This window comes from Anolis sagrei, chromosome 1, assembly GCF_037176765.1.
Source record: "Anolis sagrei isolate rAnoSag1 chromosome 1, rAnoSag1.mat, whole genome shotgun sequence".
NCBI lineage: Eukaryota > Metazoa > Chordata > Lepidosauria > Squamata > Dactyloidae > Anolis > Anolis sagrei.
The window spans coordinates 322,150,222-322,164,552 of NC_090021.1; the positions used below are offsets into that span (position 1 = coordinate 322,150,222).

Below are 14,331 nucleotides of genomic sequence, written 5' to 3' on the forward strand. Positions count from 1 at the left end.
AATCCCAGCCAGTTTACCAGCTGTTAGGATTTCTGGGAGTTGAAGGCTAAAAACATCTGGGGACTCCAGGTTGAGAACCACTGGGTTAAACTCTTGTGCCGCTGAGAGGTCAGCGGTTCAGATCCGGGGAGAGCGGGCTGCGCATCCTCTGTCAGCTCTAGCTCCCCATGTGGGGACATGAGAGAAGCCTCCCACAAGGATAGTAAACATCCTTGCAGACGGCCAATTCTCTCACAACAGAAGTGACTTGCAGTTTCTTAAGTTGCTCCTGACACACACAAAAAAGCCAGTAGCTTTTCTACTGTGTGTTTTGGAACTCATTTGTAGGTTACCTAATCCCCTAGGGACAGTGCTAGGACATTATTCGACACCCTTGAACCCAGTGAATGGCCTGGATATAGTTGATGTTCAAGTATTACGAAACAAGAAAGAACCCCACAAGTGTATGGATGTGAGGCCACTGGGTTCCTCAAACAACTGTGACCTCAAGACATGGGCTATAGAGGATTCAATAAATAGGAAACTTCTTGGTTTAAAAAAGATAATACAGCTGGGTTGTTGTAGGATTTTCGGGCTATATGGCCATGTTCTAGAGGCATTCTCTCCTGATGTTTCACCTGCATCTATGGCAAGCATCCTCAAAGGCTCACCAGATCTATGACCGCCTGGAACGCAACCTCTTAAGAGAGAGAATTCACACCATCCGCAAAGAACTCGCGAACCCAGACAAGGAACTGTTGCATCTCCATATCAACATCAGCCAGGACTGGGACAAAATCGACAACCTCACCTACAAAAAATGGAGAAAAACATGACTCTCCACAGCAACAGACAAAAAAAAATTCCACAAACGCCAAAAGCAACAGCTGAAACCAGAACTGGATACATCGCGGACCATCATCAACCTGACAGACAGACAACTCTCTGAAGACGAAATATCCATACTAGCGAAAGGAAGAAATTTTGCTGTAACCGCCACCAGGATCCCAGTAGAAAACATCATTGTCAATGTCTAATCAGCAATTTACTGCCTCCCCGAGAAAGAAGCAGAAGAAGTAAGAGGGAAACAGCAAGGATCCTGAAAAAGGCAAAACTTCCCCTCAGCAACATAACAAGGAAGGAAAGACAAGTCATCAGAGATCTCAACTCAGATCCAGATATCATCATTCTCCCAGCAGACAAAGGGGATGCCACAGTAATCATGGATACAGAACAATACAAAGAAAAGATCAGAAAACTCAGACCTCACAATCTCTGAGGATGCAGGCAAAACGTCAGGAGGGAATGCCTCTAGAACATGGCCATATAGCCCGAAAAGCCTACAACAATCCAGTGGTTCCAGCCATGAAAGCCTTCGACGATAATGCAGCTGTTTGCATAATCACACATACAAGGAAATAAAAATCAACCTGTTTGGGGGATTCTCATTATTCGACCACCCAAATATCATTAATGATTCAGTCTCTTGCGATCTCAAACACTCAACATCAGGCTTGATATTCTAGAACTTGTTTACTTAAGGTCTTGAAAGGTGAACATAGAAGAAAAACTGTTTGGTCTGTGGTTAAAAAGTGTAGTAATCACCAGACTAGGACAGGGCTTTGTCATGGGCTGACTTTTGCACTAAAAGAATGAGCAGTTTTGCACTAAAACTATTCCTGGCTTTGTCTGGACATTCTTACATCTATGTGTCCACTAATCTTTTAAGCATTCGCTTCATTTCGATTTTATGTTTTATTTCGTTTCTTCATTTGCTTCTTCTATTTTGTAATCATTCCTCAGTATCAATCCATTTTATTCTTCCTTCCCCCTTTCCTTCTCTGTCCTTTTTTGTTTTCAGTTTCCACCCTTCAGATAAAAGTGTCTTCTTCCCCTTTCCACTGCCAGTCTCCTCCGCCAGACTACAGTCACTACAATGCTTCTCCTTCTACTGGCGCTGTTCCTCCGCCTCCTCCTTATGCCAAAGTTATCTCATCAGCATCTCCTCCTCTCCCTGAGCCTACTAACAGAGCTCCTTTCAGATCTGCTGTTCCTGGGGGCAGAGAATCCGCTCTGCATTGTCACCGTCCTTCTTCCTCTGAGTTCCTGCCTCCTCCTGGCCCTTCTTTTCCTCCAGCCTGGCCAGGCCACAGGACAGTTACACAGAGCACCAAACAGATCCCTCCATCCCCTCCTCCGGCTTCCCACTATCCATTCACCTCTCATCAACCTCTCAGACGTTCCTCTCTCTCATACTCTCCTCACTCTTCTTTCTCTCCTCCAGTGACCCTTGCACATCCCATACCAAAGGGGCTGATCTTGCAGCCCCATATTCCAGTAGTCCTTCCTGTAATTTCTGCCTCAAATGGCAGAATCAGAGGGCCTACAGATGCAGTGGTCCAAGATGTTTCTGCACACGTACCTCATCTAGGTCTGAATGGCCACCGTGAAGAACATTTAACCACACAAATTCCTCTAAACTCCTCTATGACCCAGGGAAAGAGAACGGACGGGTCCTTTTTCTCATATTTAGAAGCTGTGCCCGTTTCGCATCTACCCATTGCAAGCAGCCCAGCTGGGACCTTTATACAGGGTTTTTCTCAGCCCTCACAACAGTTGCCTTATTCTCCACACCAATTCTACCCATCCATGTCACATTTTGTTGCATTACCTCCTCATTATGCTGCTGTATCTGAGGTGAATTTTTCCAAGAGGACCCCTCCTTACATGACTTCATCAACCATTTCCCATTTGAGTAAGTACTTGGCTCAAAACAATTATATTTTTAATGCACAATGGCTCATATCCATTAAGAAAATTTCATAGTCCATAATCAGATAGCTATACGGTCAATTTTGATTTTAGGAACACGTTTAAGATCTTATGAGAGACTAGTTGTACCCGCTCCACATTGCTGTGGCCAACCTTCTCTCCTGCTTTCTCTCCTTCCTTCCTTCCTTCCTTCCTTCCTTCCTTCCTTCCTTCCTTCCTTCCTTCCTTCCTTCCTTCCCCCCTTTTCTTTCCCTTCTCCTTTCTTCCTACTCTACCTTTTTATTTCCTTCCTTTCTTTGTCGCTCTTTCTTTTCTTCTTTTCCTCCCTTTACTCTCCTTCTTTCCTTCTCTCCTTCCTTCCTTCCCTCTTTCTTTCCTTCCCTTTTTTCTTCCCTTCTCACCTTCCTTCCTTCTCTACCTCTTTGTTGCTTACCCCCTTTCTTTTCCTTCTCCCTCCTTCCTTTTCTGCTTCCTTTCTTCTCTCTTTCCTTCTCTCCTTCCTTCTTTCTCCTTTCTCTCCTTCATTTCTTCCCTCTAGACATAGGCCAGAAAAGAATTGGACTCGAAAGTGGCGCTTGAGAGAGGTTCGTCCCTGCTCTCTGCAGAGCAAGGGCTCCATGCTTAGTAAGCTGTGTGTCTGCATCTGTATCGTCATTTAGCTTTTTTGGGTGGTTTTAAGTCCTTTCTGCTGCTTCTTTTTTTGGGGGGGGGGGGGTTATGAGTGATGGTCACTTGTTGGCCTGTTAGGGGTGTAGGGTCCAAATTTGGTGTCAATTCATCCAGTGGTTTTTGAGTTACTTTAATCCCACAAACTAACATTACAGTTTTATTTATATAGATGTAGGATATAAGCTACAATAGAGTCTCACTTATCCAACCTTCGCTCATTCAACGTTCTGTGTTATTCAACGCAGTCTGCCTTCTGCCCAGATCCACAACTGTTTTAATACATTGCAGTGTTTTGGTGCTAAATTCGTAAATACAGCAATTACTACATAACGTTATCATTTATTTATTTGCAGCTTTTATATTCCGCCCTTCTCACCCCGCAGGGGATTCAGGGCGGATTACAGTGTACACATATATGGCAAACATTCAATGCCAATTTTGACATACAAACATAGACAGACATAGACAGAGGCTATTTAACTTTTTCTGGCCGCCGGGGAGCTGTCGCTTTCATCGTCCATCTGCGACGCTGATGAAGCACTTCCGCATTCCTGCATGCTTCCCTGCTGGAATGCTTTGCTGGAGTCTTCTTTATGACCTCATAAATCAGTTAATTTAGCCTCCCCACACTTTAAGGTGGTACCTTATTTTCCTACTTGACAGATGCAGCTGTCTTTCGGGTTGCAAAGGTCGACAACAGGCTACACATAATTGGTTGGAAACCCACTCCAACCCGGGCTGGCTTCGAACTCATGACCTTTTGGTCAGAGTGATCTTAATGCAGCTGACACTCAGCCAGCTGCGCCACAATCCCGGTGTATGTATTGAACTGCTTCTTTTGTCGATTTGTTGTAAAACATGATGCTTTGTAAAATCATAACATAATTTGACATAAAAAGACGTATAATAGCCTTTTCCTTAATCCCTCCTTATTACCCAACATGTTCACTTATCCAACATTTTGCTGGTCTGTTTATGTTGGATAAGTGAGACTACTGTATAACGAAGGGAACCCCAAAATCGGTGTAGTGTAGAACCATATAAGGTATTTTGAGGCCTAAGCCCTATTTAAATGTTCAAAAGCATATTCCATGAAGAGAAGGAACTGTACTGGACCAAGACACCTTTTTGTCTGGGATGAAAACAAGATTTCCTTCATCTCCATGTCTTATCATCTACATACTGAACTAACTTCCAAATCTCATACTCATCAGCTGTAGAGGGGAGTTATGACACTGAGGTGAGGTTTGCCACCATGTCCACTGACACCTCTGTTGGTTGGGAAAAAAAGCTTCCCACGTTGATATTACTTCTTGAGTTCCCAGTGTAAAAACTAGAAAAGATTTCTGTATATTTTATTGTTGTTTAGAAGAATGAATTCCAGCTGGTGTTACTTGTTACCTGGTTGCTGAATTCCCTCTTCTATACAACCATTAAAAGTCAAATTTTCAGTGTGGCAGCCTCAACTATTTCCACATACACTTTCTCATTAAACATACTTTTGAACGGGGCTATAGTATAGTGTAGCATCAGAAAGACTAAGCTTTAAGGAAGGAATTACTTTGTTATAAGGAGCCCCATGGCACAATGGGTTAAACCTTGTGCTGGCTGAACTGCTGACCTGAGGGTCGGCGGTTCAAATCTGCAAGACAGAATGAGCTCCCATCAGTCAGCTCCAGCTTCCCATGTGGGGACACAAGAGAAGCCTTCCACAGGATGGTAACACATCTGAGCGTCCCCTGGGCAACATCTCTGCAGACAGCCAATTCTCTCACACCAGAAGCAACTTGCAGTTTCTCAAGTCGCTTCTGACATGATTTTTTTTTTAAAAAAAAAACCTTGTTACAACATGACTTGTGTTGTGAATTCACAGGGTGATTATTGGTGAATCACTTTAGATTCTGTATAAATGCTGACGCTTATCCTTGTTTAACTTGATACTACGAGCAGGGGCGGCTCAAAACATTACGCAAAGTAAGCATTTGCAGTATAGTTGGTTTTGCCCAGGGGCGCTCTTGAGGCACTCTTGGGGGGAAAATAGACCTTGACATATGCGAGCTGTAGTTACAGGGATGTATAGTTCACCTACAATCAATGAGCATTCTGAACTCCACCAATGATGGAATTGAACCAAATATGGCACACAGAACTCCCACGATGAACAGAAAATATATATCAGTGATTGGTTTGTGGGGGGGGGGGGGGGGACACACAAAAATATTGTTTGCTTACAGTTGAAAATTACCTAGGGCCACCTCTGACTACGAGCAGGACTCTGAGAACTAAAAATGACAGAAATTCCAACTAGAACAAATGGAGTTGTGACTAAACTGTCTTTGAACTTCAACGTGACAATCTCTTAAATAAGTGAATAAAATGCATTGCAAGGGAAGGAACTACAAAGCGACTGCATAGGTAGCAGGCTAAGAAATAAAACTCAAGGGGGGGCGGGGACTGGATGAAGGAATGTAGAGACCACATACATGCAAGCAAATTGATTTTTTTTCATTTGAAGGGCTTTATTGTCAGTTGAACATACTAACTTTTTATTGCATTCTTTGATGAAAAAGTGAAGAGTATACTTTACAAATGATAACCCTAAATTAGAGGAATTGCAAGCACTTTTGTCAGATTAGAGATCAAAGTGGTTTAACTGATAAAAGAAACTAGAACTGTAGACAGGAAGAAATTAATCTAGTCATATGAGAAGGAATTTACTTGGGGAAATGTGCACAGGCAGAATGGAGAATCATTGACTGAGTAACTGATGGTAATTTGTAGGCTATTATAGACTCCACAGGCTATTATAGTCTCCAGCAGTCTGAACGTTGGTCAGACTATTGAGAAAAAGGAAGAAAACCAAGAGGCACATACATTCCCTTTCTTTTCAATACAGACCATTCCACAACTGGTTTGGTTCAGCTAAGAATCTTGAAAAATGTCAATAGATATGTGGAGCTCATAATTAGGAAGATATTGCCTAAATCCATGTGTTAATCCCAAGTATAAGTAGCTCCTTGTCAACGTGTCTGCTCTTATTGTGATCAAAGTAACAACTCTTGCGTTGGACTTATTGAATTAATTTCAGTTACAAAATGGAACAAGGTTGACAAGAATTAACAAAATAACAATAGCAACAACAGTTTACATCTTAAGAACCATGGATAGCATTCCACTTCAGAAGTGTTCATCTTCAAAAATTGAAGGAAGATGGGATCAAATATTGGAAAAGAAGTACAGGTATTTCTTCAAAATACATGTAATAGATCAAAAGTCATAGAAAGGCTTCCCTCATGTCGCACAATGTGTGTAACCTTTCAATTAAGTCTACAAGAATTGCTGTGTCACAATATATGTACTGGTTTGACTGTTTACATTTAGGGATTTGTGATCTAGAGCTGACATTAGACATTCGCACACCTTCTTATGGAGGGAGCATATCTTACTCGTCAACTTTAGGATTTTTTTAAAAAAAACATTACTCCTTGTTTTGTCGACAGCTTTCATGGTTGGAATCACTGGGTTGCTGTAGGTTTTCCAGGCTATATGACCATGTTCTAGAAGCATTGTCTCCTGATGTTTCGCCTGCATCTATGGTGAGCATCCTCAGAGGTTGTGAGGTCCTCACAACCTCTGAAGATGCAGGCCATAGACACAGGCGAAACGTCAGGAGAGAATGCTTCTAGAACATGGCCATATAGCCCAAAAATCCTACAACAACCCATTACTCCTTGTTGTTGCTTGTACTGATGGCAAGTTTGTATGTATTGGTCTGTGTAAAGGCTATCTTTAGAAGTGGTCTAGAATTCGCCCCAAATAATGTCTGTATCCCAAAATGTACAAAGAAAAAAATTGAATAAACAAAACTTTTGCATAGGAGAAATAGTAATAGTAACACTATGAGACAATAAATTACTATGCCCTCATTATCCTTAGAAGTGACATGGTCAAGACAACAGCGTCATTTATGTTCCATATTTTGGTTTTGTTGTTGTTGTTATGTTTATTTATAACCCCTTTTCTCTCCACAAGGAGACTTAAAGTGGCTTACATTAAAAACATTTCAATTACAATTTAAAATCTACAAATATACAAATGTTAAAACAGAATAAAATATCATTGGTATTTTAAAATGCAGTTAAAATCCATAAAAAATATTCAAAGCTTCCGTATATTCTCAAGTATAAGCCAATCCGAATATAAGCTGAGGCAACTAATTTTACCACAAAATACTGGGAAAACGTAATGGCTTGAGTATAAGCCAAGCGTGAGAAATGCAGCAGCTACTGGTAAATTTCAAAATTAAAATAGATACCTATGAAATTCCATTAATTGAAGCATCAGTCAGTTAAATGTTTTTGAATATTTACATAAAACTGTAATTTAAGACAAGACTATTCAACTCTGATTAAACCATTATTCTAACCTTCTTCAGTGTAACTGTGCTTACGTATCATTCCAATAATAATAGAGTAAAATAATAAATGTAATAATAATAGAGTAAAATATGTAATAATAACAGTAATAAAGAATAAAATAATAAATGTAATAATAACAGTAATAAATAGAGTAAAATAATCAATATAATAATAAAATAATAGGGTAAAATAATGTAAATGTAATAATTATAATAATAAATACAGTAAAATAATAAATGTAACAACAACAACAACAGGCTTAAATGATGAATAACTTTGATCCGAGTATAAGCTGAGACGGGCTTTTTCAGCCTAAAAGAGGGCTGAAAAACTTGGCTTATACTGGAGTATATAGGGTACTTAGTTATGATTGTGACATTTCCCCCACAATCAAAACACCACCATCCCAGCCTACTTTACCAAGCATGATCTGCCTGGGAAAGAAGGTCAGTTCTGAGGTCAACTGGAGCACAGGTGAATGATATTCCCATCAGGTTTAGAGGTGTTGGCCCAGGAAAGGTAATTAGTTAAGTAGGTAATGTAAAATACTAGTTAACATCATTTCTTGTAATGTATCACTTCCAAAAAATACAATCTAGTTCTGCCCATCTTAAAGTGTGCAAATCTTTAAACAAGAGAACAGGTGTTATTGCCCATAAAATGTGTGGAATCTAATTTATTACAGGAAGGCTTTTGGATTGATGCACCGTTCAGTGATAGCAGTCTAGATAACATATCTGATTTAGTGGATTGATAATATGCAATAAGATTCTAGCCCTTTTACTTGAACAGACAATTTTACAGAATATTGAACAATTTTCCATATTATGTCTGCACTTTGAGATTGATATACTGCACCTCTTAGTTCAGATAAATGTAATAAAACTGACTGGAATATGGATCAAGATAGAAGACTATGAGAAGTGCTCCAGGTGTGATGTTCCAGATGTTTAATGAGATTGAAAAATGCAGTGGAATCCTTGATCCTATTGGCTTATCTGAAGAGTTAATACATATGACAGTTTCATAAATCATGACATCAATTTTTAGTAATATTTGGGAAACATGGAAAATACTGGTACTCATATTGATGCGAAATGTATTGTCAAAGGCTTTCATGGCTGGAATCACTGGGTTGTTGTAGGTTTTTCAGGCTATATGGCCATGTTTGAGAAGCATTCTCTCCTGACGTTTCGCCTGCATCTATGGCAAGCATCCTCAGAGGTAGTGAGGTCTGTTGGAACTAGGAAAAGGGGTTTATATATCTGTGGAATGACCAGGGTGAGGCAAAGGACTCTTGTCTGCTGGAGTTAGGTGTGAATGTTTCAACTGACCACCTTGATTAGCATACAATGGCCTGACTGTGCCTGAAGCAAACTTTTGTTGGGAGGTGATTAGATGTCCCTGCCTGCTTCCTCTCTATTGTTGTGCTATTGCAATTTTAGAGTTTTTTAATACTGGTAGCCAAATTTTGTTCATTTTCATGGTTTCCTACCTTCTGTTGGACAATTTCTATCCTCTATGATGAAGAGCCGTCAGGACTTCCTCCTTCCTTTTGGTCGCCTAGCATTTTCTCATCTTCTTTCTTTATGGTGTCATAAAACACCTCCCCCGCTTTTAGCGGTACCTAATTTCTCTAATTACAGCTAAAGCTGTTTTCAAATTGCTTAGGTACGCAATGAGCAAGGCTGACGGTAGCTCACACCAACCCGGGGCTTCGAACTTCCAACCTTTTGGTTGATAGATCTTATAACTGCTGATGATTTACCAGTTGTGCTAAACCTCCAGCTCTGTATTTTAGTTTCTGCTACTGGGAAATATCAAAGTTTCATCTTAGTTATCATATCAGACCCATTAGCTTCCTTAGAGAAGACCCGCTTAAGTTTTCATCATCTGTTGCACATGTGTTTTTTCTAGATTTGTCGATTCTTCTTATTGTTACAGTTAGAAAATAAATATATTTTCTAACTGTAAAAGCCATATTAATGTGTCATGATACAGAATCCTCTTGGCAACATGACCCTTGTCCATTCTGGATGAGGAATTTGGAGAGTTGTACAATAAAAGGGCGCCAGATCCTGTCCGATCTGGGAAGATAAGCATGATCAACTCTGGGCGGATAGTTGGATAGAGATTGCCAATGTGCTGCAGATTATATTTCAAGGGGAGGAATTGGCTAGACCACCTGTGATGCCTAAGAAATCCTATGAAATCCATGGGATTGCCATAAGATGACAGTGCACAGGATGAAAAGGTAACCTGTCCTAGCTGTGATTCTAATAGTCCAAGAAATGGTTTCTCACTTGGTATGTGCTTTGCCTACTGATCACTACACAAGTAAAAGCTGGGCAGGATAAAGATATATATACAAGCAACTTGCAATTCCTAAAAGATTATTCTTTATGTTTTAGGTCCTGTCCTTCCACCAGGTCATCCCTCTGCTGTTGGACTACCTACTTTATCTGGAGGACCTCCCCCTCCTCCTCCCCCACCCCCTCCGCCTACAGGAACCGCACCACCACCGCCCCCGCCACTGCCAATAGGTGGTGGAGGAACAAACATTGATGACGGGTCAGTGTCCGGATTAGCGGCAGCTCTGGCTGGTGCCAAACTAAGGAGAGTACAACGGGTAAGGAGGCTTGTTGTGGCACAGAAAGCTTAAGCTGTGGGTGGAAAGCCTAGCTGTCAGATTTAAGCATTGCTGTGAGTTTCTTGAGATGGGCAGGGGCCTCTCTAAGCATGAGTCTCCTATGTTGGAGCCTTTGTTGTAGGGTCTGTTGTGGGCCATATTAGTCCAGAAAGAGACCACATTGTCCCACAAGGAAACAGTGGTTGGCAACACATCCTGACTACCCCTTCATATTGCTTCAAAATGTTCCCAATGCCCTCTGGGAACCATGTTAACCTAGGACAAGCCTTTTAAAAAACTCTTCACATCCTATTTTTAAATAAGATTTTTTTCTGATTTACAAAATTCCAGAAGATGCACATCTTTGCCCAGAACATACACACATAGTATTCAGCTAATAAATACACCTCAAAAATAATAAACATTGGCAAGGCAGCACTGTTGCAGTGGAAATGTCAAATTGTAAAGCAATACAAAACAAAACAAAAATCCACCAATAGCCTTGTGTTGTATTTTAGCGATTGTTTTCGTAACAACAACAATTGCCTTTAGTTCCAGAGGATCTAAAACACTGATTTCTGTCTCAAAAGCCAGAAGATGTATCCGGAGGCTCTAGTCCCTGTGGCGCTTCCAAGAGCGATGCCAATCGAACAAGTAGCGGAGGAGGAGGTCTAATGGAAGAAATGAATAAACTATTGGCAAAAAGGTTTGTGGTCCTGACCTCTGCCTACAGTAATCGAGGAATGATGTGTGTTGCATTTACTGTATCTGTGAGCCATAAAGCCTCTACCGGTCCTCCTCAAAAATTTCAAGGTGTCAAGAGAGGAAGGGACTGATTTTGTCCATGGAAAACCAGTTGCTGATTTCTAACCCAGGAAATTAAGTTTTTCAAAGCAAGGATCTGTTCAGAGTCTAGATAAGAAATGGGCAATTTCTGCCACTCCCTGGGCCAATTTTCTTTCCATGAGAACCTTGCAGGGCTTCATAGACAGCAGAAAAGCCCAAAAGAAATGAAACTTTGGAAATCCACTTCTCAAAATTATGCATTTTATGTCAATGTTCATTCTTGCCTCAAGCAGACAAGAGTACTTTCTCCCACCCTGGATATTCCACAGATATATAAAACCACTTGCCTAGTTTCCAACAAACCTCACAAGCTCTGAGGATGCCTCCCATAAATGTGGGCGAAACGTCAGGAGAGAATGCTTCTGGGGCATGGTCATACAGCCTGGAAAACTCACAGCAACTCAGGCGTTTTTTTTATGTTAAACACCGCAGGAAAAATATAATCAATTTAAAAAGTGTGTTTTCACTCTTAGAGGCTCCCAGCAAATCCCTTTATATGACCAGAAAAATGATAGTTTAGAAAGACTGGACCCCCTGTGGCACAGTGGGTTAAAGTACAGAGCCCCCAGTGGCGCAGTGGGTTAAACCGCTGAGCTGCTGAACTTGCTGACCACAAGGCCACACGTTCGAATCCAAGAAGCGGGGTGATCTCCTGCTGTTAGCCCCAGCTTCTGCCAAGTTTGAAAATATGCAAATGTGAATAGATCAGTAGGTACTGATTCGGCGGGAAGATAACAGCACTCCATGCAGTCATGCTGTCTACATGACCTTGAGGTGTCTATGGACAACGCCAGCTCTTTGACTTAGAAATGGAGGTGAGCACCACCCCCTAGAGTCTAGACTTAATGTCAGGGGAAAACCTTTACCTTTACTTTAGGGCCCTCCTACACCGCCCTATATCCCAAAATATCAAGGAAGAAAATCCCACATTATCTGAGTGTGGACTCAGATAACCCAGTTCAAAGCAGATATTGTGGGATTTTCTGTCTTTCTGTGTGAAAGGGCCCTTAGAAAGTCTGGATGGGTCAAAGGCCACACTTTGCCCACCCCTGATCTGGATGCTTACTGTCATTGTTGTTTCAAGATGTTGATCCACATTTTATTTGTTCAAGTTGCTATCCAGTCTGGGTTCTTTGTCACATTGCACTCTCTGCCTTTTGCACAAAATTGTTCTGATTGTGGGAGGAAAAAACATATCAACCAATTCGTTCTCTGAAGTCTTAGGTTGTAGATGTCTTTTTAATAGGGCTCCCAGGCAGAGATGCCAAGTGTCAAAAGAGAAAATAAGGGACGCAATAACAGTAACATTCTGGAAAAGGATGTTTCCACTCTCTTTCCCTCCTTCAGGCTCCTCTCTGTTACATTTCTGCTACACTGCCCGTTTCAGCGATGTAGTGGAAATTATGGGACATTTGGTGTACAGGGAAAGAATATAATGGGACGACGGGACATTTTATTCAAATATGGGACTGCCCCTTAAAATCTGGGAGGCCTGGCAACCCTGCTCCCAGGAGTCCCATTTTATATAGGACATCCTGCTTGTGGGGGCTTGAAGTCACATTGGTTCCAAATCCATATTGGTCCCAAATCCTATAATCCACCTAATCCCATATTCTTGATGTGTTCAGAGCATCATTGTTCTTTCAATGGACTAACTCCTGAGTACTTAATGTGCAGTGATAAAGCCTAACATACTAATTGCCAGGGGTTTACATTATGGTATGAAGGCTGGTATAGTGCTACTAATCATCTTTCTCTCCAGCCACTCAGTTAGAGTAGCCCAAAATCAAGTATTTTTCTCTCCAGCATGAGTGGAAACAACATACACCAGCTATGCCCATAACAAATGGATCCCTGAGAATTTGGTGTGTCCCAAAATGCCCCTAAATGGCATACAAAATCTTCTGGGGGTCTGTCTCTTTTGAGTACAGCAGACACCCATTCTTCCTGTTTTTGAGTCTCCAGGCACAGAAAACCAAACTAAGTAGCATGTGAAGTAAGCATATAGTAGACCCCTATATGACCCGACAGATCTGTTCCAGGATTCTTCATGTTATAATCCGGAACTTTCTTTTTCTTACCTAAAATACCTTGCACTTTCAACCAAAGCATACCAAAGAATCACACTAGAGGACTTGGAAAATGCCTTGAGAAGTGTTGTCATTAGATCTCCAGTGTGATTCTGTGATCTACTTTTATTGGCACTTGTTGACCTTAGAATTGCACTTGGAGACCTAGAGAGCATACTTCACTGGGCATTTCCTAGGTTCTCCACAGTGATTCTAAGGTATTCGACGCTTTTCAGATATAAATGACACAACAGAAAGAAAGCTTCCATAATAAACAAAGCTACATTATTTAAGTTTTGCTCACATCTCAGTAGAAGGTGGCATTTTGTGAGAATCCCAGGCTTTGGGAAAAGTGAGGTGGTAGAGACAATGATGATGATCATCAGAGGAACCTGGAACCATACAGTCTGAAAAACTTACAATAACCCAACCTGGAACGGTTTCAAGAGATTCACATGACTTGAGACAGCGTTTATATAGGCTTGCTTCACCTGAACTGATCTGGCTCAGAAGGAGTGTATTATATTGACGTTTGGAAAACATGGCAACTTCTGGGTTGTTGTAGGTTTTTTGGGCTGACACTATCTCTGAGGATGCTTGCCACAGATGCAGGCGAAACGTCAGGAGATAATGCTTCTAGAACATGGCCATACAGCCCAAAAAACCTACAACAACCCAGTGATTCCTGCCATAAAATCCTTTGACAATACATGGCAACTTCTTTACTTTCCAAGGGACTGGTTTATAGTCTGTCTCTCATTATTCCTAAGGAGGAAAGCAGCATCACAGTCAGACAAGCCAGCTGACAAAAAAGAAGAGGAAAGCCAAAATGTAAGTGAAACACACCCTCTCATGGCACATTCTCCGTTTGCAGTAAATGTTTCCTAGACCTGCTGATACACCACAAAGTCCATTTACAACATGCAGCAGGATGACAGGGAATTATAGA

General features: G+C 41.2%; 1 protein-coding gene across 9 annotated transcripts in view; it reads left to right on the forward strand.

The window, feature by feature from the left end:
• EVL (Enah/Vasp-like) overlaps positions 1-14,331 on the forward strand; it is a 220,716-nt gene that overhangs the window by 190,751 nt on the left and 15,634 nt on the right. For 6 of the 9 annotated variants that reach the window (XM_060755531.2, XM_060755505.2, XM_060755549.2 and 3 more), the window contains 4 exons: positions 1,841-2,734; positions 10,250-10,467; positions 11,058-11,173; positions 14,153-14,213. In XM_060755531.2, coding sequence (XP_060611514.2) covers positions 1,841-2,734; positions 10,250-10,467; positions 11,058-11,173; positions 14,153-14,213 — 1,289 coding nt within the window. The remainder of the gene's footprint in view (positions 1-1,840; positions 2,735-10,249; positions 10,468-11,057; positions 11,174-14,152; positions 14,214-14,331) is intronic. The other 3 variants (XM_060755567.2, XM_060755577.2, XM_060755513.2) reach the window with 2 other exon arrangements.